Raw genomic sequence first — 26,438 nt, forward strand, 5'->3', positions numbered from 1 at the left:
TGTAGCGCGGTCAGGGGTAACAATTGTATAAGTTAAACGTGTTTGGTGGTTGTGATAGCAAATGTGACACATCACATAAAAAGAACTTATTAGAACTTACCAGCATTTGTGGGATGTCATTTGTCTTCAAAGTGAAAAACCTTCAACTACACTGGAGTCATCACCCACTAAACGTCAGCGTCCAGTGGACCCCAAAATCGTGTCCATAATGCGTTGCCTGGTTGAGGACAGCATTTGTATTTAACCTCCAAAATAATATGAAATCTGGTTGTTAGTACATCCACACCACAATTCAGAGGGGCAGGGTTCGATCCTTTGGCCTTCCTAGGGGGAGTTTGCATGTTCGCCCCTTTTGCAAAACATCCCAAAATTAGGGCAAATTAACCTAATTTTCAGGGTCAGTTGGGTTTTTAATCCAGCAGTTTTTCTTCCCCCTGATCATGTGGGGTCTTATTTGTCCTAAAATCTGTTGAAATTTATATGTGTGTATAACCTCCTTAAGGAGTGTTGCTGACACTTTATATCATTTTTTTTTTTTTCGGGCATGTGTATCCATGACATACCTACACTCAAGTATAGTCTCATCTGTCATAAAATGCTTTCTCAGACAAGAAATTTACCTTTGGACTGCCACTTACGAATGTGATTATCTCATCAAATAATTGATACATAGCACGCAAGACGTGAGAGTGGTCTTTCCTCTCTTTCACAGCGCACATTCATCATTATCTTTTCCTTTCACCCAAATTTGACCTGAGCTATTTCGGCCACGTGCATGCCAGACATTCCTGTGGAAGCCATCGTGGTATTGTCAAGTGAATTTCAAGGGAACACACTAATGAAGGGATCACATAGGAGTTTAGAGAAAGTATGAAATGAAGTTCATCACTTGTTGACTCTAGTTCACAGGAAATCAGACAGGCAGTGAGGAAAACAAGGCAGACAAAAACAGGAGCAAGTAAAAGTTCACGCCCTGGGGGAAATGGACATAGACGAAAAGAAGGCGGGACGCAACAATTAAGTAAGAAGGAGAACAGAGGAAGGCCTGTAACAGAGTGAAAAGTCGATGAGAAAAATATTGGGATATTAATTTTTTTTTAAAAATGCATGACGGCTTCTGGACATACTACATTTTGTGCAACTTTTCCTAACATTTGCAGTTGATTTCCAAATGTTACATTCCCAGGGATGTTGAGCATTTGAGGTCTGACTTGTGTGTGCAGAACAACACTAATGACTAGAACGAGCACTGAGGAAGCACTAGTGGGTGAGTAAAAACTTTGGTGTCAGGGCCATTGTGGAGATTGCAGATAATGAACTAGGAATGCAGATGCTCTTGAGTGATCTCAACCAGGTAGGACAGACACTGTGGATTGATGACTCACTACGGCTCACAATTTACGCACTGTATCACTCACTCATGAGTAAACCAGCGCCTCAGGTGTGTGGTGTTCTCTCTCTTAACACACAGGAAGAGTAGCGCATTGCCAGAGCTAATGGGGATCCTAAATAAAACAAACAAACGCAGACAGACTTGCAGGCAGCAGACTCGAGGTCAAAACAAAAAATGTCGAAACTCTTTCATCTTTGTACATTTATGTCAAGCCGTATGGCTGTTGGAGTTACGTCTTTTTGGCATGTTTGAAGCAATAAAAAAGAATGAAGTGCTTGAAAAGCTTGGAAAGAGCTCCACGATAGGGTTGTTTGTTGGCATTTCAAGTATTTAATGATTTCTATGGGTGTATGTCAAATATATCATCCTGTCTCATAAATCTTTATTAAGATTCTCTTTATTAGCACTACAATATTCACAAACCATTCAGAACCATATCCCAAAACGTTGCCTCGCAGAAGATTTTGTGTGTCTTGACAGAACATCAAATGTGACTGAGACATTATTCAGTTTTATTTAATTGGTCAGAAAATTACCATGCATTTACTACTACAACGAATCTATCTATGCCAGGGACATGTAGTAACAGAGCAGAGACAGTTTAATGTTCTTTCATTACTTCCATTACCATCAAACATCATGATTATTTCGTCATACATACATCACATTCTAAGGTAAAATTAATCTCTTGATTCACCAAAGATTGGGAAACGCTGATGTAGTGGATTCCATTCCATTCGTCATTTTCTCGATGACTGTATCTGGGCTGTGATGCAAGTGTATTGTCATTCGGTTGAACATCTCCTTGAAGGAATAGTTAAGAGGAACCTTGCTCAAGAGAGCAGCAGGTAATACATTGCACTGGAAGCTAGCTTTGGCTGTTGGACACATGTATCACGTGTTTGATGAGAAAAAATGTTTTTTGCGCAAAGCCAGGGGATCTACAGACCTACCCCTGTGGTGATGTTGAGCTTCTGAGGTAGGGAGTGCAGAAACAATAAACAGCAGGTATAAGCCAGTTGAAATGAATAGGGTGAAGAACGTTTCAGGGTGGTAAGAAAATTGTTCATTTGGCCTGTAGCATAGCTGCGGATGTTACACTATCTCTTCCATTCTAGTAGTCATATATCAATCCAAAGCTTCCGAGTTTGATCCCTTGAGCAAGACACCGACCCCCAGTCAGAGGCGCCATTAATGGGATGCAAGAGGAAGGTGATGACGGGTTGAAGAGCTCACGGAGGGTCCAAAGTTAGACCTTTTTTTTTTTACGGGGCCCCAAATGCTTGGAATTGCATGGTGCTGCATCAGCAGTGTCAAGAAGCTGACATGACAAGATGTTCCATGAACAGGGGGAAAATATGTATCAAAGAAAAGGTAAGAAATTACACCGTTCAACTCAGTAAAATTTAAGGTGTCATTCACGTTCCTGTTGCCTGCACATACAAGCAAAGAATTAGGAACCAATACTTTATCCCAATGTCTGGCTCTGCTTGATCCAACATTAAGCTGCCACAGTATACTCGTATTACGCCATTTCTTCATCCGCCCTCCTCTTAGATACACAGAGCCACTTTCAGTGAAAGCTCGGTTTTCGTGCTAAGAATGTGTGCTACAGAAACAAAACAAATATTCCATAAGCAACAACCGAACTAATGCGCTGCATTGCATTGCAGTCTCATCTATTACAAAGGACACATTTCCAATAGCCAGCACCACCCTTCGGGGAGCCAGAGTACTTCAAGGGAGGTGGCAGCTTGGTCAGGATAAAGAAATAAAGAAAACCTTGTGTTGAAGTCCAAATGGACAAAGAGGTTGTAGTATAGGGAGAGGAGAATATCTGAAGGCAGATATTTAAAGTCATGTGAAAAACATTGTAGTATATCCAAACACAATGTACACCTGTAAATAGTTCCTTGACAGCAAAGATTGTTGTATTACTTTACCAAATACTGCACTTAACATTGTACAAATAAATGAATCCTCTGAATCCCACTTTAATGGATTTTCCATTTTCCCCATTTTCTGTCTCTGATGTCTTGCTTTTCTTCTGCAAGTGAATGAATATGTGCCATGTGAGTCCAAATTCATAATCTGAATGTATTTTGGGACCTACTAGTCCAGAGTGTATACCACCTTTTCCCCACTCACCTGAAATGGGCTCCAGTACACCTAATGAAAGCAAACGCAACAGAAGGATTGATACATTTTGGTGTGATGCATTGTTCTACAATATTTGTATGTCTTTACTTTGCAAACTGCTTTGAAACTACGGTACAGTGTATTAGAATACACATTTTTGTGTCATAGCGCCTCAAAAGTCGACCCAAAACACGATGATTAAAATCATGAAATACTTTTTGCTAACCAGTGTCATAAGCTACCTGTTATAAAGAGAAAAAGTGTGTTGGTAATCATAGCAATTCAGAGGTGCAGGGTTCGATTCCAGCCTTCCTGTTTGGATTTTGTATGTTCTACCCATGCTTCCGAGAGTTTTCTCCATGTGCTAGGGATTCCTCCCACATTCAAAGACATGCGCAATGGTCCGATTGACCACTCCAAATTGTCCCTACGTGTGAATCGTTGTTTGTCTGTGTGTGCCCTGCGATTGGCTGGCAAACAGTTCAGCCAAAGACTGCTGGGATAGGCTCTAGCATGCCCTTGACCCTCGTGAAGATTAGCGATACGGAAGATGAATGAATAAAAGGATTGAGATAATAATAATAACCTCCTAAATGAGCTTTTACACAAACACTGAACAAGAATTATAATGGGACCGACTACAGCAGTTTTACTTTCTTTCTATTAGTCATCGTTTGATTTTGGCAAGGCTGTACCACAGGTGATAACACTGGTGTATAAGAGAGCAACTGATAAGAATTTAAATACAGTAGTGTGCAAAAAAAAAACAAATGTTGCAGTAAAAAAGAAATTTCACCTTGGATCTATGAGAGCTCCGGTGACATGTTTGAAAGAGACAAGCAGATAAATTATGTTGGATCCGGAAAAATGTGGTCAGTGAACATTTGAAGCTTAATGTGATCCAGGTTCCATGAGCAGCTTCTGCAGAACTGAATGCCAAACTAAACTGACCTTCGTTTGGCTCCTGAAAGCATCATTAGGACTTAGCTAAAAATAAAATAAAACAATAAAAAGTGAATAAATAAAGAAGTATTTATAATAAACAAACAAAAAAAGACTAAAAACTTCAACATCTGCTATGGAACCTATCGTACATAAACTTGACAGTTGGGATTTGTGGTACTGTGACGATGGGAGGATCTGGCTTTTGACCAACAACAATTTGTGTGAAGATTACGGCAGGAGATAACAGACAGTGTGAAGCTACTGTGATTCCAATTCCTTTGTGTGTTTAAACCTCATTATGTCAAAAGGATTAACTTTGTACAACATGTCAGATAGTTTAAATCCACAATAAAATAAGATTAGTGAGAAAATAAAACAAAGTATTTATATATCAACAGTTTTCAAATCTGCCAGATGACTTCAGTAGAGGTGCTTAAGCCTGAGAAAAAAAATTGGCAAGTTAAGAAGATGATGAGAAAGTTGCTCATTAATGATTTTCTAACTACTTTAAAAGAATCAACGGTAGCCTAATATTCAAGACATTTTAAATTGCTCAGGTAGATTTAGTTGGTTCAGTTGAGTAATTGTGAAAGGCCTAACCTTTCTGCTGAGACCTTCTGCCGATGGTTTCAACTATTGTGGACACTTTGGAAAGTAGCCAAATTATACATCAAGCTTATTTGAAAGCCTTAAACTAAGCTAAACCTTGTCCGTTTGTGTGCTTATTTATGGCAGAGAGTATAAGCTTGATTATTTAATTCCAGGTGGGTGGCTGAGACAAAAAAGGCAGGGCATTTATTGCCACAAAGCTGCCAATTTATTTATCTTTTCAAAGGAATCTGACTGCAAGCATAAGCTCTTTTTGCACTATTGAAAATTAGGTGCTTAAAACAATAAATGTAGGTACTCTGCATCTGCAAACATTGAGACATTGTTACCATATGACGCACGTATAGAGAAAAGCCAAGCATCCTTAGCCACCATGCAAGGTCATGTCTGTCAAATTGAAGCAAAGATAAGCAATACTTCTATTGGCTAATTAGGGGGGGAATGCAATGCATGCATTCATTAAATAATGCTTCTCTCACCACAAAACAAACAGAATGTATGGAATCCATAAAATAGTGTTGCAGTAATTGTGTTCATCTGAGAATACCGTTGCTGTGTTTTTAATTACATTTCAAAAATGAATTACATTCATCATCAGTCAGTTACCTGTGTTGCTCAAACTGTTCACAAAAACCAGGCCCAAATTCACTTTTCATCAAGCGATAGAACTTCCCCACCCTGTCAGGAAGATCTTCGACTGTGTAGGCCCCGTGTTTGCCCGAGGCGCAGTAGAGACTACACTGCACTGTTTTCTTTCGTAATCGTCCTGTCACACTAAATCAATCACGACATTCTTTTCCCCCCAGAAATTTCTTGTAATCTTATACCACACTTGGAAAATAAATGTTTTTAAAATACCTGTTCTTATCTTTAGCAAAATAGTAAGAGCATTCCTTACCAGAAAATTGCATAACGCAAGAAATTGATCAAATTCACTGTAATTAAGAGGTTTTTTTAATATACTGTAGGAGGAATCAACATCGAATGAAAAGCTAAAAGTCTGCATTTAATCTTGATTTTTAAATTCCTTATCCATTTCGGTGATGCAAAATCATAAATCTGTAATTTTCTGTAGATAGGCTTAACATGATCATTTATTTTGATTTCACCATCGTAACCCAGCAAAATCATAAAGTGTGTATTTAACACTTGAGCAAATCAAAAGACAAAAAACAGCAGCACTGTTAAGGTCAACTGGAGTGTATCAAATTCCATAAAGTTAGGATTTGGTGCCACGAAATGGTGATTTTATTGCAATTCAGGAGTTTCACCAAAGCTACATCACGTTGGGTTAGTCAACGAATATATTGAGAAAAAAAAAACAATGATGGAACATGAATTTTAAATTTATAAAACATCAACATTTAGAAAAAAAAAACATCTTCATGCAATAGAAGCAAGCCTATTTGTTGTTTTAAAGCGCCACTAGGGAACATTTCAGTTTACGTTGATTATAGTGGCGCCATATGGACAAAAATGGTATTGTTTTGACCGCATTTCCCACGAGTGCCAGGGCGCAGCGTCGTGAAAAACAAAGCAAATATAAAACCACAGGGACCTTACATAACAGTGATGGAGTTTTTATTTTGCAAAAACAACTAGTGTGTCAAGCTCTGACTGTTCCAGACCCAAATCGTGCACATACTGAACATAAACAATGTGGAAGGAATACAAAGGTCTGTTTCATAAAGGCAAGTACTCATTTTCTTTCAATACAAGGAGTCATCAAAGAGCTCAAGTGGGGTTGAAAGATGGATTTGAGTACTGCTATCAAAGAGGCTTGTTGTCCATCACAGTGGATGATCTCCCGCTCTTCCAGCAAAAACACGCTTGAGAGCCCTTTTGGAAGTGCAGCAAAGCACTGTGGTTTTTATCTATTTGGCATCTAATGTAATAGCTTGATAAAATGTGGGCTAAGTACAATGACTTAGTATAATATCAATTTTGAGTCAATTCAGTACTTAATGGAGACAAAATAAAATGCTCTTTAGATGTTTGGGACATTGTCTGCTCTTAAGTTGCCAGCACTCACACTTGGCTTACAAAACAATGTTTGCTGCAGTTATCCACACATATTCACTAGGTGGGCCAGGCCTTTGGACTTCATTGTCCAAGCATCGTCTGTCTCATTGGAATTTCCAGTTTAACACCAGCGAGAAAAGAGAAAATGGAAGAAAATATATGGCCTTAGCCTCACCTTTGCAGCTGTAACCTGGAAAGAATTCCAGAAAGGATTTGGAGTGTATGTGGAGTTTGTTTCTTTTCATCCACAAGAACAAAAATCCACAAGATTTATGAGGTTAAGGAGTAACTGATGTTGGGAGTTGAGCAAAGGCTCGGTTCACAGTTGCTCTGTCCTGTAGGTAAATAGACAAAAAGTACATCTTTGCAAATGCAAACTACAGTGGAGCCTCGGTTTTCGACCACAATCCGTTCCAGAAGGCTGTTTGAGAACAAATTACAAATAATGGGGAAAAAATCCCTTCCAAGCAGAAAAAAAAACCGCCTTTTTTAAACATCTTTTCATTTGCGCATTTTTGTCTGATTGCACAACCTCAGCGCACCGACGAACGCGCAACCGTAGTGCGTCGCCAACCGCGCAACTGCACCGCGCTGGTCGCATCATTGTGACAGAGCGGCCGCTGAAATTTAAAGAATATTTGGAAAGTCCTGATGTACTTTCCAAAATTTAAGTGGACCTCAGTGCGCAGGGAGCTTCATTTTGTCCGATCGCGCAACTGCAGTGCACCGCCGAACGCGCAACCGTAGCGCGCCGCCGAGCGCGCAAGTGCACCGCGCTGGTCGCATTATTGTGACAAATTTAGAAAATATTTTTAAAGTCCTAATGGACTTTCCAAAATTTAAGTGGACTTCAGTGCGCAGGGATCTTAATTTGGTCCGATCGCGCAATGGCCCGCAGCGCGCCGGCCGGGCAGTCACCGTCACAATGCTTTAGGAGCGTCTTTATGGTTTAGGATGGCTCTACTGCTCCCACTTGCTTCTTTTGGAGGCATGATTAGAGTTGATGCAATCCTCAGAGTAACGAGAATGTAATAATGAACGGAGTCAGTTGGCATGCGGGTCCTCTCGGCTCATCTCGCAAGGTTCGACAACCGAATTTTGCCGACATCCGAAAATCTCGTTTTTTTTGTTCGAATACCGATTTGTTCGAGAACCGGGACGTTCGAAAACTGAGGCTCCACTGTATACCAGTACGTATTTTAGATTCTAATAAATACATTTAGTATCCGTAATAAATGGTGTGGCTAGTGCTACCCGTCAGAAATCCGTAGGTTGTTATGCCCCTTCAGTATTTTATTTAATATTCTAAAATATCATTTGTATACTTTGCACTTGATGTTGGGGCTGGTGAGTGTAGATTGATATTATTTATATACTTATCTACTGTAGTAATTGTGTGTGCGTGCGGACATTCTTTGCAAAACAAAGCTTGACATGACACTTGCGCGTGAGTTTTTCAAGCGCTTCTGACGTCATAGAGTGATGACAAGCGCTTGTTTTGAACGTGTTGATTGTTTTGTTGGCCATGACAGTTGCTACATTATTTAAGCACTGGGGTCTTCAAACATAGGACAACTTACTTACATGACACCTTTCCTCACAACCACATTTTCACAAGTTTTGTCGAGTTGAGAAACGGCGACACCCCCACTTTGTAATGTACGCAACTATCACGTGATTGCTGTTTTGTTGCTTGGTTTTATAATGGCTCGCCACGGGCCATTTAAATGTATCTTGAAAAGCGTAGAATTCTATTTTTCTAATTCTAATTCTAAGCTTTGTGGTTTGAAACTGTGTGGATTTTGTTCTCCCCGTTCTTCGGGTATTTATGTATTTTTCCAAATCGCTGGAACATGCATGTTAATTTAATTGGAGACTCTTTTATTGTCCATATGTCTGAATGTAAATGCGATTGCGAGGGCTGTCTATCAGCCAGTCCAGGGCATACATCTAGTGTTAAATTATGTGCAAATGAGACAAATTAATCTTGGTTGCCTAACAGTTGGGAGCAAGTCGTAAAGATAGCAAAGGTGTGGGAGTTGTTATTGAATGAAGTATAATTTGTTGAGTAGGAATGTTTGCTTTACCGTCAGAAGGATAACTTAACAATGATTTTAACATACAAAGTGCCACCTCACTCCAGAGGACGAGTCTGAACAACTCACGTGTTGTGCACAAATCATTTTTGCAATTTCACTGACATAGTTTGTACAAGAATTGCCAGACAAACGATGCGGAAATGATCAGTCATGTTTTATTAAAACGTTGCTTCCAGTCAGTATAGCAATGACATGTTATTCTTTTTACGACATGTACCATCATATCATAAGGAGCGACTTATAAAAGTTAAAGCTACTGCATATGTCACTTGGCACATAAACATTGTTACATTTTTATCACAGGGACGGAAGATATGTTGTGCGATACAAATGTAGTCAGCCTGGCCCCATACAGGATGTCTTGAGGCAAAGGCCAGGTTGGGTTGAAGTGAAAGAGTGAGTAGTTTAGATTGTCATTATGACAAATCAGCTTCTGTGCCATATTTGTTGTCACAGCTATTGGTTTTTTGTTATTTTTCCCCCCGTATAGTGATAGTGAATGGGACTTTCACTGGTGTGGCGTGGGCTGGCTCAAGGAGAATTTGTACATGGAGGAACATGTAAGAGTCAACCATTTCCGTAACCATTACGAGGTGAGGGATCATGTGTATCATTAGCTTTATGTCTTGAATTCAATGCTTTCAATAATAACAAGACAGTTTTATGCTTCTTCATTCAGCTGACACGCAAGGACTTCATGCTGAAAAATCTGAAAAGGTTCAAAAAGAATCTTGAAAGAGATGCCAACTGCGTGGAGGGCTCCAAATGTGATTTCTTCCCCTGCACCTTTGCACTGCCTAATGAATATCATCTCTTTGTCGAAGAGTTCAAAAGAAACCCCGGCAGCACCTGGATCATGAAGCCGGTAAGCTCAAATTGATCACAGATCAAGTGCAAAATAATATGGCTTAGAAAAAAAAGAAATGCAAGGATGACTCTACTGTATCTGGCAAACAATAGAATGTGCATGACATCACCATGTAAAGTAACACTCCATTGAGTGCAATATTTTCACAGGCAGCCAAATCTCAAGGGGCAGGCATCTTTCTTTTTAAAAAACTAAAAGACATCATGGAATGGAGGAAGGTGTGTGATTTTGAATGATAACAAATGGATGAATGAACAGTACCAACACAGAAATATAATTTGTCTGATTACATTGTCTCTCAGCATGATGGCAACCGCTCGGAGGAGCAGAAAGATGCCACTCAAGTGGAAAGCTATGTGGCGCAACGCTACATTGAGAACCCCTATCTACTTAGCGGTAATTCACTGACTCAAAGATCGAAGCTTTCAAAGTAAAAGTAATGCAATATAGATTTACCGATTCACTGACTCTTTGCAGGGAGGAAGTTTGATCTGCGGGTCTATGTGATGGTTACGTCAGTATGTAAAAACATTTGTGAAGCCAACATTCATGATTTAGAATTGAAATGTACACGGATAATTCAAATTGGTCACAAATTTTAAACCAGAATGGGTAACTTGTGGCTGGAAATTGCACAGTATAATAGCAAAAGACAAGAAGTTGTGGAAGACGTTCGTCCCCAAAAATAGTATTTAATGTGCATCACAGGATGTTGGCATGCGTCGGTGGAGCTTACAGGGTCTGTAAAAAGCCCTCAACTGTGAAAGTATGAAGACCCAGTACAGGGACTTGAAGAATGGTTAAAAGTCACCACCTGGCATTGAGGTTAGAAAAGAATGGAAATGGTGAGCGAGGAAGGCTGAGGAGAGGGCACAGTGACAACTGGCAGAGTAGGTTTAGGCTTCTTCCAAGGGTCAATTCAAGTGCCCTGACAAAGGAGAGACACCATTTTTTTCCAAGAAGTATGAGGTGTGGAAAAAAAGCTAGTGAGCAGGTTAGTGGGGCTCCGGCAGCAGGGAGCAAGGACCACGGTGCTAGGGTATAATGTAGCACAGGCGGCCCGGTCTAACATCTTGTTGCGTCTGCTTCCTGGTGCAGGATGTCTACAACCCCTTGGAAAAGAACTAGGCACGCTGATGCCTGCTCTGGCAGAGGCTAATTTGAACACAAGGCAGCAGCTATCAATAGGCTCCAGCACACCACACCACCAAAGAAAGCTATAACCTTCAAAGTTGGAAAGAAAGTCTAACCTAAGGCAACTCCAGCAACAGAACTTTTTCCACATAGCCCCCTGATTAGCAGTTGTGGGCTGACTCTGTAAAGCATCTGTTATTACCACAGCACACTGCTACTCTGTCTCAACACGATCATCACCTCAGAGGCATCTAAACATTTTATCATGCTGGAACTGATAGTGCCCTGGAAAGAACGCGTTGGGAAAGACAATTGTAGGGAACATGCCAAGTATCAGAAACTTGTGGAAGGATGCAGGGACAGGCTGGAAAACATGAAATGAGTACATAGAGAAGTTTGTTGCAAAAGATTTGCAGGGTGCTCACTATCGACTGGGCAAGAAGCACTCCATACAATCTGCGAGCAAAGTCATAGAAAAATACACAAGGTGGCTTTGGTAGAAAAAGGTCTGTTCCGTTGCGAGCTGCTTGGATGCAAGTGAGCGCCTGATCATCCTTGGCCTGGTCGCCTAGATGAGCGTGTATATTGTGACCGTCCAAGGACACAACTCTGATGATGAGTCTCAGTGTATTCTGGAGATGTTTCTTGAATATTTAGGTCTGGTGCAGCCAGTGACAGAATAAAATAGTTTGGAGAGCTACTGAACTAGAGCATTCTAAGCAACTATAGTTTTTGTGTTAATAGCAATTCTGGTTTTTAAACTATTTTACTGTGTCATTTCTAGCCAAAAGAGGCCCGCCCGGCCACACACAAATCACCCTTAATGATGAATTATAATGTGGTGCCTTAACATGTACACTATATCTAACAGTGTCTGGCATATTGCTGCTTAGTATTTTCCTTTGAAGGCATGGCTATATCGTGAAGGATTTGCTCGCCTTTCAAGCACACGCTTTTCCCTTAGTAGTATTTATGACAAGTGTATCCTTTTTGGACAGATATGATTTTACTTTCCATATACATTACTGCTTATTTCCTGTACATTTTCCTGATTGCTTCCTACACAGATGTGCATCTCACTAATGTGGCTGTTCAAAAGACAGCACCTGACTACGATCCGGAAAAAGTGAGTCCTTTCACATTCACGTCACTGTTACGTGTGCCAACCTTTTGACTTCATGCCAACTTAATAGTATGTGTTCGCCTCTACATAGGGTTGTAAATGGAAGATACAGAAGCTGCGTAGATACCTGACTGCAAAGCACGGAAGACAGGTGGTGGAAAATCTGTTCAAAGAAATGGATAACATCTTCATCAGCAGCCTCCAAAGTGTGCAGAAGATCATTATAAATGACAAACACTGCTTTGAACTCTACGGCTATGACATTATGTTGGATAAGAACCTCAAACCGTGTGAGTTTAAATAAATAAAAAAATCGATGTGAGTGCTGCACAGAGGCACACATGTATACATGCACAAACATGGAGGAAACATACTCTCGTATTGTGGATTAAACTTGCCGACCTGGATAGTAAAACTGTTGTAAAAGCTTTGGCCGAAGAGATATAATGTGTCATGTCTATTCAATGTACTTGGCAAGACAGGTATCGGCAATGTTCCTGCTGTATTAATAGCAACGCTCACACAAATCTTAAAAAAACATTCTTTGGATTTCTACCTAAGGGCCCAAATTGAAAGGATGACCTAATGCCCAGTGATGCCATCTTGTATCTTTTTTCCAGGTGGCTAATTGAAGTAAATGCCTCTCCATCACTTGCGCCAAGTAGCCAAGAGGATTACGACATGAAGTATAGCCTGTTGGAAGACACTGTGACTATTGTGGATATGGAGGGAAGGTAAATCACTGTCTCCCAATGGCTTTTGTTGCGATTTATTCAATACGTGAAACTATGAAAAAAAGTGGCTGTTGGGTTAAACTCTGGAATGTCTTGCTTCTTACCGTGACATTTTGGCTCAATTTTTTGTCAAGTGTGTGAAATTGAAAGAAAAATCTAATTCAGAGTTTGCTAAGGAATACCTTCAGGGCCCCTACATCAACACCCTCAAAGACCTTTTGGATGAACTGAACCTAACCAGATTTTGCAAGCCAGGCCCTAACATCAAACATCAGAAACCAAATATCCACTCCTATAAAATCTTTCAGTGGTCAAAAGAGAAACTTATTCAGCAGAAAAAGAAAAATACTGTACAGTTCCAGTATAACCAACCAACACTGGAGGTCACAATACCTTTATCCATACAGTTAATGATGTTTCATTCATTTGAATGAATGAATGAATGAATGAATGAATGAATGAATGTGAGGTCATCATGTCTTTGATGCAGACATTATGGGTGCTTTTCCTCCTCAGGTTGACTGGCAAGGAGAAGCGAGTGGGTGGTTATGATCTCGTCTGGAATGATGGGCCTGTCTATCGCGAGGACGTTGACCCGGAAATATTTGGCTGTTCATGTTTAAAAGCCAACACATACTTGGGTAAGAGAGCAATTGTTTGGAGTCAACAAGCTGAATGTGAAGATGATGATGACTTTATTTACATCTTTTTTCAGGGTGTGCAAACGACAGGGAACACCAACTCAATTCTCTTCTGAAAACATTTCCTGGCCAGAAGAGAATGAAGTTGTCAGTTTGATTTGCCACACTGCCACTAAATAACTTTCTTCTTGACCTAACTTGTAAGATCAGTCTCAAGAGTTGGCTTCAACTCTTTTTTTCTAACTGGACCTCAACTCTATGAGATTCCTTTCGTCTGTTTCGTCTGTTGTTTCTCATTTGGTCATTCTTTCCAGATTATACTTCTACTGGTTATCGATTGTTTTGCTTTGCATTCTGATGGTGATTTTCCAAGACAAAACTCATCTGTGTACATTTAAATTGGCAGTATTTCATTTTGTCATATTAATCCATGATATCGAAAATGGGCTGTTTATTTGATGCATGTGCTTAATTAAGTAAATAACATTTTGCCTTATTGTGCTTTGCATAGAAGACTCTTGCTACTTGGTTTTGCTGGTCCAAGTGGCTGGGGTCAAGTACTTGTGCTGTGAAAGAGTCGTGACTCGTGAGTGGCGCCTCTAGGCGTAGGCAGAGCAGCTTCCGCTGCACAAGAAAATGGAAATGACACTTTTGGTGAGCTAGGAAGAGAGAGCGGTGATGACGCAAGCAATGGAGGATACATCGCAGGTTGGAAAGCCTCTGAGGCTAAGCTTGAATAATAAAGCAATGCACGGTCTGAATAGTAATGACATTTATTGTGACCATTACGACGTCTAGAAATTTTATAATTTAACCCCAGGGAATTATAATTATACAGTATTACCCATCGCTCCATTTTCTTTACTGCTATGCCTTGTGTTTGGCAATTTCCCATTTTACAGTTATTTAAATTTTTTAGTTTTCCAGTTTTCAAGTTAACAACATCAAATAATGATCAGACAAAATACCGAAGTAAACATAAAAATGCAGTTTTTACATAGTTATTTTGTTAATTAAGGGATAAAATGATCCACATTTTCCTGGTTCTTACCCCTGCATGTTGACGTCATACCTCTTCTATTTTACAGCGTAATAAAAAACGCTTGGTTTCAGAGGTTTGTGCTGAGGTTGCCACATTACGTTTTTGTCGCATGGTGAATAAATATTTTATCACCTAATTTTCTCGTGAGTCGTTTTTTTTTTAATGAGCATTGCACAACTGTGAATTTGTTGTATTAGAAGGACAATTTAGTGTGTTGCTTCTCAAATCCTTTACGTAACACGCTCACTAAAATTAATAACGTGGGACGATCTTGCACAGGAAGTTGACGGGTCCTACACAGTTTGTGTAGTTACCATGACAACAGCAATCAAGCGTGTGAATAACCTGAATAGATTCCCGTCCATTTTCCGTCTTGTGAACGCCTAATGTTGCTGTCAAAGATTAAGGTAAACCGGAATCTGATGTCGATGATGATGCTGTGGTACTAACGCTTACAAATAAAGTTGGATTAACGATCTCCACTAACAATTAGACAAGATCACGCTCTCCATTGTGAGTTGGTAGAAACTATAGACCTCATATGCACCTATTTAACGCCCTTAAAATAACTAGCACTGTAGTGATTGAAAGATTCGCTTAGTATGAATGAGTCTCTTGTCCCATGCTGTATATTGTGCTTAAACTAGTTGGAATTGTACACATCAGCAACTCACAGAAGAAATTCAAATTTCTATGCGCTATGTTTGTATAACCAGAGGACAGATGTTTAAGACTTAGAGTTTAGTTAGTATTTTTGCGTCACTTCGCTCTTGTTCCAAAAATAGTACTAGATTAGCAAATTAACGATAATTATTTTGCATGATTGGCTAGGGGTTTAGATACTTTCTTTATGTAAGAATTTCAGGTTCTCAACAGAAAATATCGTGTTTTTGTTGTCCTCCGTGAAATCAGATTGATTATAGTTGCGTGTGATCACAATACTGCAAGTCATTTGATTATACTTTGGAACAGTATGATATTGTTTGCCCATATTATGGATCAAACCAGTAAATCAATATGTATGCATTGTTTGCTGAACACCACCGCCCCTAAATAAAAATAAATAAGTTGGACTTCTGATGCAATTAAAAGGCATTCTACATAAAGGTCAAATGTAATTTATATGTAAAAAAAACAGAAAACACAGGTCCAAAAAATCTATTTTACAGTTACAGCTGAACTGAGCTGAATTAAAATGATAATAATAATAAGCCATTAAAAATCATTTCCGTATTTTTTTTTCATCATACCACATTTTGTGATTCACTGTCCTGGGAGATTATGAGGTGACTTTGATGTTTATGTTCCTATTAAACTTGGTAAGACACTTCTTCCAATGGGAGATTACTGTTGCCTATTTATCCATCTAATTTGGGAAGACACTTCTTCCAAAATGCAGTAAATTGTATTTACATATTTACTTGTTTATTTTAACCTTTTGTTAGTCTATATATTTTTCTTCCTCGCCCGCAGGCAGCTGGATTCAAATCATCCAAGGACTGTAGCAAGCCCACTGAGAAGCGGTGGGTCATGCATTTAATTATTACTATTATTATTATTACCATTACTGTCATTATTTCAAAGGATTGACACACATCTCAACATGGTGACAATTGTCTCCCCAGGGAGGCAAGAAATGCTGTGCGTTACAAATGTGGCCCACTTGGCACCATACAGGATGTCTTGAGACAAAGACCAGGATGGATTGAAGTCAAAGAGTTAGAAGTTTTCTGTTGCAATATCATCAAGGTATTGGATTTTGTTGTGAGTGTGTTCTTTTTCTGACAGTGATGAAGAATGGGACTTCCATTGGTGCGATGTGGGCTGGCTGAGAGAGAATTTTGATCATTCATTCATGGAGGAACACGTACGAGTAAACCACTTTCCCAACAATTATGAGGTGACGGCACATGATTCAGGTTGTTCTTACACTTACATCCCCAGCTTTCAGTAATTATTATATTTATCTATTTTATGTTTCAGTTGACTCGTAAAGACTTCATGCTGAAAAATTTGAAAAGGTTCAAGAAGCAACTTGAAAGGGAGGCCAGCTGCATCGAGGGCTCCAAATGTGATTTCTTCCCCTGCACCTTCGCACTGCCTAATGAGTATCATCTCTTTGTCGAAGAGTTCAAAAGAAACCCTGGCAGCACCTGGATCATGAAACCAGTGAGCTCAAATTCATCACAGATGACTGTTTTGTTTAGCGTACGATGGAATGCGAGACCCTTTTGTTTAGCGTACGATATAATGTGAATGACCTCACTGAAGAGAATTTCATATTTTTATAGGCAGCAAAATCTCAAGGGGCCGGTATCTTCCTTTTTAAAAAACTGAAAGACATCATGGATTGGAGGAAGGTGTGTGATGCTTACGGGACAATGCATAAGAAAGCTATTGTGATCTGACTGATAACACTACATTCCAGCACGATAGCATTCGCTCGGAGGAGCAAAAAGAAGTGATTCAAGTGGAAAGCTATGTGGTGCAGCGTTACATTGAGAACCCGTACCTGCTCGGTGGTAAATAATGGACTCAAAACTGCACTTTCATCTGAAAAAATAGGGGAACACATTTACTGATTCATTGCTTCTCCACAGGCCGGAAGTTTGATCTGCGGGTCTATGTGATGGTCACATCGGTATGTAAAAAGGGATTAATGATAAAAGGGAGAGGTAATTTTGATCTCTTTGTGTGTCTTAACGTGAAGAAATTGACAATAAAGCTGACTTTGACTTTGACTTTGACTTTAAAAGCACGTATTAGCTCAAAAATCTTTTTAAATTTGACATTTTAATGTGAAGAGAGTAGATAGAAGAGAGTGGATACAGCATTTGAATCTACTCTATATTTAGAACATGTTGGAATTCTTAAAATAATAGATTTCTTTTTTGACTTATTTTTGACTCATTTTGTTTTTTCTTGTATATTTACTTTGTGATATTGTTGCTCAGTATTTTCCCTTGAAGGCATGGCTATATCGAGAAGGCTTTGCTCGCCTCTCAAGCACACGCTTTTCCCTTCATAGCATTGATGACAAGTGTATCCTTTTTTTCAGCATTTGGGTGAATTTCTTTTAATAAATTGAACCTTAACATATAGTACGAAAAAATAAATAAAAACTCTACAATACAAATTACTATTTCATAGTGACACATGTACTGCTGGTCTGAAAAGGAGGAGGAAGGCGTGTTGGTATTTTTACGAACACTTAGGTTTTATTGTCATTGTACTGGTTATTCCCTTTACGTATTTACGAGTTTCCATAAAAATGGTAAAGGTTCCTGCATTTTCCTTAGTGCTTCCTGCACAGATGTTCATCTCACTAATGTGTCTATTCAAAAAACAGCACCTGACTATGATCCTGAGAAGGTGAGAAATTCATTGCAATCTTAGTAGGAAGAGGCCAGCTTTGTTCTCCTCAATGCCTGTCTGCCTTTACACAGGGTTGTAAATGGAAAATACAGAAGCTACGTAGGTACCTGACTGCAAAGCACGGAAGACAGGTGGTGGAAACTCTGTTCAAAGAAATGGATAACATATTCATTAGGAGCCTCCAGAGTGTACAGAAGATCATTATAAATGACAAACACTGCTTTGAGCTCTACGGCTATGACATTATGTTGGATAAGAACCTCAAACCGTGTGAGTTCAAATATATAACACATGTTTTCTTATGTGATTATGTCCCCCCACTCCCCTAAAAAGCCAATTCTTTTAGTGAAATAAACCAAATGCCATTCTGTACAATGTACAATTCAAAGATATGTGACCAGCGGCATTGATCCAGCTGCCTCACTTCTCTGTAAATCTTTATGTTGCATCTCGACTAAAAGATCGCATATTTTCTGTTCTCCACAAATGATGCTGCTCTAAGTTGTTTTGTTTGACTATTGATCATCTTATTTCAGGTGGTTAATTGAAGTAAATGCCTCTCCGTCACTTACAGCCAGTAGTCAAGAGGACTTTGAGATGAAATACAGATTGCTGGACGACACTGTGACTGTTGTTGACATGGAAGCAAGGTACATTTCCATGACATAAGAAGCAATGCTTTCAATTTTTTTCCTGCACTAATAGCTACCACATTGAAAAGTTACGACTGGGTAGAGTAATGGTGGTCACACTGCAGATAATAACTGTGCTACACCTCCTTAGGTTGACTGGGAAGGAGACAAGGGTGGGTGGATATGAACTCATGTGGAATGACGGGCCTGTCTTTAGAGAGGACGTCAATCCAGAAATATATGAGTGTTCGTACTTAAAGGCCAACACATACTTGGGTATTTATACCACTGACAGTGTTAATAATGTGCCATTATTGGTTACGTTTTTAAATCCTGAGTCATGTTTGTTTTGCAGGATGTGGAAATAACTGGGAATACCGGAAGGTCCCGAAGGTTTGAGATGCCGTTTCACTAAATAACTTTGTATGACAGAATGAGGCCTCGGGGTGTCATCCATGTCTGCAAGTAGCTTTACACGTGCAACATTTGTGACCATGTGATGTGTGCCTCCTTGGACAGTAGTAGTCAACATACAGTAAGAGATTTGCATCTGCTGTGCTGTGGCAGAGTTCAGTGTGCGGGATAATTTGGTACGCTGGAAATGATCATCCAATTGCTACCAAAATGGTTTGAGATCATCACATGTGCTTCAACCTCTCCAAATCAAGAAACCCAGATTTCAGCCAAATGTGTGTGAATAAATTGAGACATCATGATGAATTTAGTTTTGTACACGTTTTCTGACATGTTTGTTTGATGGTGTGTCAGATTTTTCTTGCATGTGCCTTGGTTCCATAAAGGTTGCAAATACTGACCCCTGGTTGTCTATCACTCAATTACTCTGCTACAGCTCTTTTTTTTTTTTTTTTTTTAAAACACAGCATATACCAAGCCTTTAAAGCCTAAAATTCTAGTCTGGTAATTGAAATCTTAGTATAGCTGTATTAGGTCGAATTCAGGCTGACTAAAGTCCAAATTTGTATTTCGTAATGAAAGTCAACATGAGCGCTGCAGTTTGCTCCTTGTGTGTATAATATTCAGACAATTATAAAACGTGTTATCAAGTATAGTGCAATGTACTGTAAGACATGTCTCAACCTAGCATACATATGTGTAGTCTTATAACATTCCACTAAACCACGAGTTAAGAGTGAGATAGCACAGTAGACATATTTAGGTGTTTTTTTAATAAATATTTTTCATGATGTATATGACACATGTAAACATAATGATGACAATGATGAATACAACTCCAACACAATACATTACACAAATATAACTATGGTGTATAAAATTTGGAAAAATATCCATTTACATTCATAGCAAACATTACCGTTAATTTCATAAGACCTCTATGCAAAAAATACAGTTCATTTTCCAAGACGACCATCCACAAAAAATACAGTTCATTTTCCAAGACGACCATCCACGTGTTAACACACAAGAAGCCCTTTTGAACAAAAATGTGACACTATTTGCACATGTAAAACTAGCACACTTTGCTTCAGTGCACTGCAATTGATAAATAAGCTCAGTTTTCAGACAGGGATGCAATAAACACATAGGACATGTCTTAAAATGAGGCACCCAAAAGCAAAGTGAGTGAATAAATAAATAAATAAATAAATAAATAAATAAATAAAATACTGAAAACACATTACATTAAAATTGTATCACCAATGGCAATGATCATTATTCAGAGACAAAATGTGCGTATATCAATAGCTGGTAAGCATCACTATGTATTATTTACGTTGAAAGCTGGCAAGTAGTTGCCAATTTCATGCCTTTTAGACATTAGTAGCATAACAAGAAAATGACTGCATTATAGTTTGGTTGAAATTGCATGAGTTTTCTGAGGACACAATCGCCCTCCTGCTTATACTGCAACGTTATTGGTTATTTGCTGTTCCATATAATGTTGTGCTTTGAAATTCGGATAATTATATTGTCATATGGTAACTCTTGAAAGTTATCTGGACACTGGCATAACATCATACGGTGTTAGTAATAGATCGAAAGCAAGCATAGGTTCAAGCTCTAGTGCCAAGAGACCACTGAGTAATAAAGCACTATAGGCTGACTTATTATTTTGTTACTATCTTATTTTGTAGCAGTTTGGACATTTTTCGATTTTGCACCACTTGAAGGCGCTTTAGAAAGAGACTGTGGCGCTTTTGCAGCTCTTTTCATGGTGGTTTTAGATGCCTGACCTTCTGCTGGTGTCCTCTGCCAGTCTTCTAATTTATTTGAGGTGATAGCCCCCTTCTTACTTGGCCCTCCTGCAAGTTTGTCCCTGCCTGCTGCTTTAACCACACCGGGTTCCTTCTTAACATCGGTCTCAGAGTTGGTTCTAACTCGACTTTTCCTCACCTGACCTCTAGCATTTGAGTTTGTTCCCATTTCTTGGGTTTGTTTTCGAGCATTGCCTGCTGCATGCATGTGCCTGAGATGACTCATTCCTCCTGAGGGGCTCACTGGGAACTGGGCTCCACCTCCGCCTTGTGCTCCTTGGCTCCTACCTTCTTTGGTGACTTCTTGTGTTTCACTGCAGTTCCTCTTCACAGGCGCCCCTGGTCGGGTTCTACGCTCCAGCAGTGGGCTGAGACGAGAGTGGCGCTGGTAGGCGTATGCAGAACAACTCCCGTTGCACAACGGGTAGGGAATGTGACAATGGGTGCAAACTGGCAGGCGGGATTGTGTGGCAGCAGATGCAGGTGACGGCGGGTTGATGACAAAGGGGAAGGCTCGCTGGTTGTGCCGCAGCCCTTTTGGGGAGTTAAGTCGGGATGATGGAGCTGTGTGAGGTCTAGGTGAGTGACCAGATGTGGTCTGAGGCTTGGTGTGTCTCCCAGGTGGGCGGCTGCTCTCAGCTTGAACGGTTTGAATCTGGAGCCACTCTAACTGCAGCAATCTCTCCAGGAATCTCTCCAAAGGCCCAACCGGTTTAGGCCTGGGGGCCCCACGTCCCTCTGTATGAAGAAACACTGCAAGCTGTCTAAGGCTCCAGGTGTTGAAAGGTGGCGGAAGAAAGTCTGGGTAACAGTGGGTAGGTGTCCCCCCCTCATCTTCATCATTTCCATTCCCATGTGGTCCGGGGATGTCCAGTGGGAAATCACTAGAATTAATTACCTCAGCTCGCAGATTTAGATGAGGAGGTGTACAAGGAGTACAAGGCGATGGCAGCACAGGCAACCTCTCCGAGTCAGATAGGTCACTGGCACTGTCGCTGTCGTCAATCTTGTAGGGGTCCTGCAGGGCCTCTGGTAAAGGGGTTGGGGAATGCCCCGGCATGTGTCGTAGTCCCGATATAGGGGAAAGCGGAAGAGAGAGTGCTCGTCGATTTTTGCCCATCCCCCTGTGATTCGGTTGTAGCTCAGTATTGCATTGTGACGCCCGGTGATGGCTTCTCCTTTCCTCATTTCTGTGCACACTCGAATGTTGGCCAAGTTGAGGTCTTGCATCTCGTGCTTCTACCGGGCTGTGGGAAAGACAAACATACATGGAAATCTAAAGCTTGTGAGCATTCAGAAATTGTGTTTACCCAAAACAGAGCTTTGGGTATTAATACAAAGTGTCCTCAAAATATACCTGGGGAGTTTGCTTGTATTCTGAGAGGTGCCGGATTTAAACTTGGAACTTCTTGGCTGTGAACCCTGTAAAAAAACAAAACAAAACAAAAACTCTTCATAGACTACATTTTGCAATAGCAAAATTTAGATCCTTCAAACATATCCATGATATGAAAACAGAATACCATGACAATCAAGTTTGCACAAAAAGGTTTTGTGTATGTAACATATATTTGACGTGAATTCACCTGCTGCACTGTTCCCACGACGTTTTGGTTTTGACCTGGTCCTGGCAGGCCACTTTGCACTTGGCTGACTGCTTTCTTCATCTTCTTCCCTTTCTTTAAACTGTGAAAACAAAGATGGGTCACAGTTACCTAATAAGCGCTCGATACAACATAAGGTTTAATTCGAAGTCCTACCTTGTATTTGGTCCGCTATTTTCCGTGTTTTTGACGCGGATCTTCTCTTTGGAAACGACGCGTTTCAGTGTTGTGGATGCTGCGCGCTCTTGTATGATGGGCCCCATGTTGTAGTTTTGCAGCGGTGATGGTCATTTGAGTCTGCCAAGGTAATAAACACTCGAGCGAAAGAGAATAAAAGGTCTATTGGATTTGATATTTTGCTGTAGGATGTTAGCAGTACTGCAAAAAGTAAAAGTACTGCAGTGCATCATGCGTCAGTATGAATAGCTTGCATGCATGCCTCTGCCGAGCGTGTACCATCTTCCCATTTAGCCTCTACTCTTCGGCAACATATCGGCTTCGATTCCATAGGAGCACAACTTACGTATTGTCTTTTGTGCGTCTGCACGATCGCCATTATAAAAGAAATAACATGGCCATAGGGGTTATTCGCTTTGTTTGGCTCGCCTTCCCAGCCAGTGACAGTTTTGTTTACCTGCCAATGACTGGCTCTCTGTCAGTCCTGACGTAAACTGTATAGGTGCATTGTGGGACTTGAAGTTTAAGGTTTCAGGCGTGTTTTTTTAATCAGAACAGTCAAGTCAATTAGTTCGTCTGCTTCACTGTTAAAAAGCGAACAGCGATAGCGTATGTCTGGAGCGGAAGAAGACAGGTACGAGAAAACATGCTGTATTTGTCTTAAACCTGGATCACTTAATTTAATATCACTCAATCTCCCATAAAACACCAGTTCATGCGCAGCTTCCTAAAATGTTGCACGCTCCATAACAAATCGTTATCGAAAGAAGCAGGAGTGGTGCATTTTTTCCTCTTGTTTGACGTTTATGGGGCCAGGGGCTAAAGTTACAGATCAAGTCGTATCGCCGAAACACACGGAAATGAAGAGTCAGGTCGAGGCTGCAGCCTGAAAGACAGATCCCCGATTGTTCTATGGTGAGATAAAGTTGATGTGTCTTAATGAATTTATTGAAGCACAACTTCAAGGTACCTTACGTGCAGCCTTGCACGTACTCGTCAAATGCAGGCCCATCCGTTATTTTCTGCCTTTGAGTTGTGTTTTAACATACCTCTGCCTTTCCCCCCATCAAATTTCGACCCTGACAGCGCATTTTTATTGTTTTATATTTTTGGTTGTCGTATATACGTCATAATGGAAAAAATCGGGCGTCTGTTGTGTACAATAAACCGTCCGAAATAACTATACATTCATCCTTTATCTTTTTTTCCCAATCTGATCCTCCCAGCTGTCTGAAAACTACGCCTGGGCTCGAACCGGAGTTTCTTTCTGACAGTGACTTAGTCCTGGACTGGTCGCCTTTCACAATTACGGGCAATTAATAGAGTTATGTATACCGCTCACATAAAACCAGGGATGGAACACATACAGACAATAATATAACAATTCTCGATATCATATATTGTTCCTAATCTGAGAAAAAAAAAATATTTCATATTAATAAATCTCAAAAGCAAATTTGAGTTAAACTGAAATTGTATGTTCTCCATGCATGTATGGCACCCTACTGCCGTTAAGAGGCCAAAGCGCGCACAGCAGGAGCAGACGGTATCTACACTTGGCCAAAATAATCAGTAAACATAAACTTTGGTACCAAAGTAATTGCCATTAGCTTCCAGACATGTATGCTTATGCAGTGACCTAAACTGGTCAGTGTCCAATGACATTGCAACTGCTACATATGTATTTTACGTGCATTTAGGCCTATATTGAAATAAGTTGTGTATTGCAGGAAACGGACTAAATCGGTGACTCTTAGACAAGAAATTGAAAATGCATATGCAGTAATCTCATTGAATACATCACCTAAGCAGTGGTTGCCATATAATGTACATCGTAAAACAAAATCTATGATGGTCAACATTTGGAGTGCCTCTTGAAATTGTTAAAGCCAAAAGTAACTTAAATTTTAAATACTTTTTTAATTAAAATAAAGATGCAAGTTTTGCTTTTACTGATGTGTGTATACATTAATTTTAAAATAATTATTAATAATTAAATAGATATATAATTTACAAGAAAGTTGTGGTGAACTGGTGTTTTGCGGCCATGAAAAAAAGTACAAAACAATAATTTTATTCTGTATTGTGTGTTCGTAGGACGCCGTGCTTCAAATTAGCGGACAGTCAGATTTACGAATCCTCCCTCTATTAGTCTGTTGAATCAGTTCCATCACACACTATTTCAAATAAGCATATGGTGCACACATGCATACAATTGAGGTGAATGACTCCCAACATTATTTGCAGGTGAGGTGGACACAGGCTCTCTGACACCATGGACAGAGGGTGGTTTATTGGACAAGAGAAGATTCTGCCTACAACATCTGTGCAGAAGACACATTTGTCTAGTGCTGGTAAAGTTTTTTCAAAGCCCTGTATGGCCATCAATCTGAATGAGATGCTAAGGCAAGTAAAAAACGATGCAGAGAAGAGGCTGATTCCCATCCGCCCACCAGCACCTAGAGCGTCAACGCCAAGGACCAAGTCCCAAGACTTCCACTCTTTCTCGTGTGAACCCTTACCGAAATCCATCATCCGACAACGCTCACAGTCTCTGCCGCCTACCACAGAGAAGAGAAGGAAATGCAGACATGTTGGTGTACGATTTATTGACTCTCTGGGCCTTGACCTGGCGGATATCAAGTTTTTCAAATCTGGAGACGAACCATTCATACCACATCACGTCAGCTTTAGATTGCTGATGGCCGCAGAGTTGGCCGATGGAAATCATTTGGAGATATCCTTGCCTTACTTAAAACCACTTTTTGACCAACAGCCCAGCGATCATCCAGGGTTTTTGCATCGTCTCTACAAGCACAAAGTGTGTCTCGAGAGAGTCTTGTGTTTTGAATTTGGTGTCATCGGAATCGCACAAGTGCTCAATCTAGATTTTGTAAAAGACGTAACAGCTCGCTATTCATTTACAGAGTGGAAGAGCTGTGCCGAAACTAAGGCCTCGTGGGTCTCTACTAGCACTAAGATCTGTGAAGGAGGAGGTCAACTCACTTGCGATACGTTCCGTTTCCACTTGCCTGTCCCTCCATTCCTGCAGCCTGGGGCAATGTTAGAATTTGCCATAAAGTACGAGGTTTGTGGAGACGAATACTGGGACAATAATAATGGAGAAAATTACAAGTTAGTTTGCCATAACTACAAGCACACTGTGCCCAAAGAATGTGAGCATAGCATGGTTCACTTTTTTTAAAGATGCTTCCCCCAAAAATGAAAAGCACACTTATTGCAAATTATTACCTCCTTGTGATATTGACTGTTCACTTTGTGTAAATAAATAAAATAAATAAATAAAAATTAAAATTATTTTACACCTAGACTCTGAATGATTAACTTATGACTCTGTGGGAGGAATCAACTCTAATGGGAAATGCATCTATATTTATCTGCATCTTCCAGGTTAACCTTTGTGTCCTTGCATACTCCATTGTTTTATTTGCAAAGCAAAACACAATGTTTGGACTTAGATCGAAAATGAGGTTCACAAAATATCAATGTATCTATTTACCAAAAGTACTCTTTCCATCTGTATTTCGCGCTTTATGAGACTTTATGTAAAAAAAAAAAAAAAAAAAAAGGTTTCTCAAATCTTCCAAAATTCTAATATATGTATTTGAGGGAGACTTAAAAAATATATTTTGTCCTGACTGATGTC

General features: G+C 39.9%; 4 protein-coding genes across 14 annotated transcripts; 3 read left to right on the plus strand and 1 right to left on the minus strand.

The window, feature by feature from the left end:
• The first annotated feature begins 8,637 nt into the window (after positions 1–8,637).
• LOC147062028 (putative tubulin polyglutamylase TTLL9) lies at positions 8,638–14,861 on the plus strand. Of its 4 annotated transcripts, XM_085919316.1 has the most exons (13): positions 8,638–8,767; positions 9,511–9,603; positions 9,698–9,800; positions 9,887–10,072; positions 10,225–10,293; positions 10,378–10,471; positions 10,553–10,593; positions 12,103–12,190; positions 12,277–12,335; positions 12,424–12,620; positions 12,953–13,066; positions 13,583–13,707; positions 13,782–14,861. In XM_085919316.1, coding segments are annotated over exons 1-13 (1,254 nt in total). In that variant the 5' UTR covers positions 8,638–8,765; the 3' UTR covers positions 13,865–14,861. The 4 variants fall into 4 exon arrangements, 3 of the variants coding, with proteins under 3 accessions (XP_085775442.1, XP_085775459.1, XP_085775450.1); XR_015066996.1 differs by lacking the exon at positions 13,782–14,861 and having other exon boundaries at positions 12,424–12,622; positions 13,583–13,617; XM_085919333.1 differs by lacking the exon at positions 9,511–9,603.
• Positions 14,268–19,559, plus strand: LOC147062029 (putative tubulin polyglutamylase TTLL9). 5 transcript variants are annotated; one of them, XM_085919265.1, is made up of 14 exons: positions 14,268–14,415; positions 16,223–16,272; positions 16,375–16,467; positions 16,538–16,649; positions 16,733–16,918; positions 17,041–17,109; positions 17,178–17,271; positions 17,350–17,390; positions 17,704–17,791; positions 18,063–18,121; positions 18,196–18,392; positions 18,661–18,774; positions 18,908–19,032; positions 19,112–19,559. In XM_085919265.1, exons 1-14 carry the CDS (start codon positions 14,386–14,388, stop codon positions 19,153–19,155), a joined length of 1,302 nt encoding a protein of 433 aa, XP_085775391.1. In that variant the 5' UTR covers positions 14,268–14,385; the 3' UTR covers positions 19,156–19,559. The 5 variants fall into 5 exon arrangements, with proteins under 5 accessions (XP_085775391.1, XP_085775412.1, XP_085775421.1 ...); XM_085919295.1 differs by having other exon boundaries at positions 14,370–14,415; positions 16,375–16,390; XM_085919275.1 differs by lacking the exon at positions 14,268–14,415 and adding an exon at positions 14,957–15,156.
• A 369-nt stretch (positions 19,560–19,928) lies between these two features.
• Positions 19,929–23,347, minus strand: fam217ba (family with sequence similarity 217 member Ba). 3 transcript variants are annotated; one of them, XM_085914982.1, is made up of 5 exons: positions 23,118–23,346; positions 22,751–22,891; positions 22,577–22,676; positions 22,348–22,412; positions 19,929–22,237 (listed from the first exon to the last, which is right to left on the minus strand). In XM_085914982.1, the coding sequence occupies exons 2-5, from the start codon at positions 22,855–22,857 to the stop codon at positions 20,860–20,862; spliced, it is 1,650 nt and encodes a 549-aa protein (XP_085771108.1). In that variant the 5' UTR covers positions 22,858–22,891; positions 23,118–23,346; the 3' UTR covers positions 19,929–20,859. The 3 variants fall into 3 exon arrangements, with proteins under 3 accessions (XP_085771108.1, XP_085771100.1, XP_085771091.1); XM_085914974.1 differs by having other exon boundaries at positions 22,751–22,909; XM_085914965.1 differs by having other exon boundaries at positions 22,751–23,347.
• On the plus strand, positions 23,260–26,365 carry ppp1r3da (protein phosphatase 1, regulatory subunit 3Da). 2 transcript variants are annotated; one of them, XM_085914993.1, is made up of 3 exons: positions 23,279–23,405; positions 23,588–23,686; positions 25,019–26,365. In XM_085914993.1, exon 3 carries the CDS (start codon positions 25,047–25,049, stop codon positions 25,974–25,976), a length of 930 nt encoding a protein of 309 aa, XP_085771119.1. In that variant the 5' UTR covers positions 23,279–23,405; positions 23,588–23,686; positions 25,019–25,046; the 3' UTR covers positions 25,977–26,365. The 2 variants fall into 2 exon arrangements, with proteins under 2 accessions (XP_085771128.1, XP_085771119.1); XM_085915002.1 differs by lacking the exon at positions 23,588–23,686 and having other exon boundaries at positions 23,260–23,405.
• The last annotated feature ends 73 nt before the right edge of the window (positions 26,366–26,438 follow it).

Source organism: Syngnathus leptorhynchus, chromosome 1, assembly GCF_054491065.1.
Source record: "Syngnathus leptorhynchus isolate UIUO chromosome 1, UIUO_Slep, whole genome shotgun sequence".
Taxonomy (NCBI): Eukaryota; Metazoa; Chordata; class Actinopteri; order Syngnathiformes; family Syngnathidae; genus Syngnathus; species Syngnathus leptorhynchus.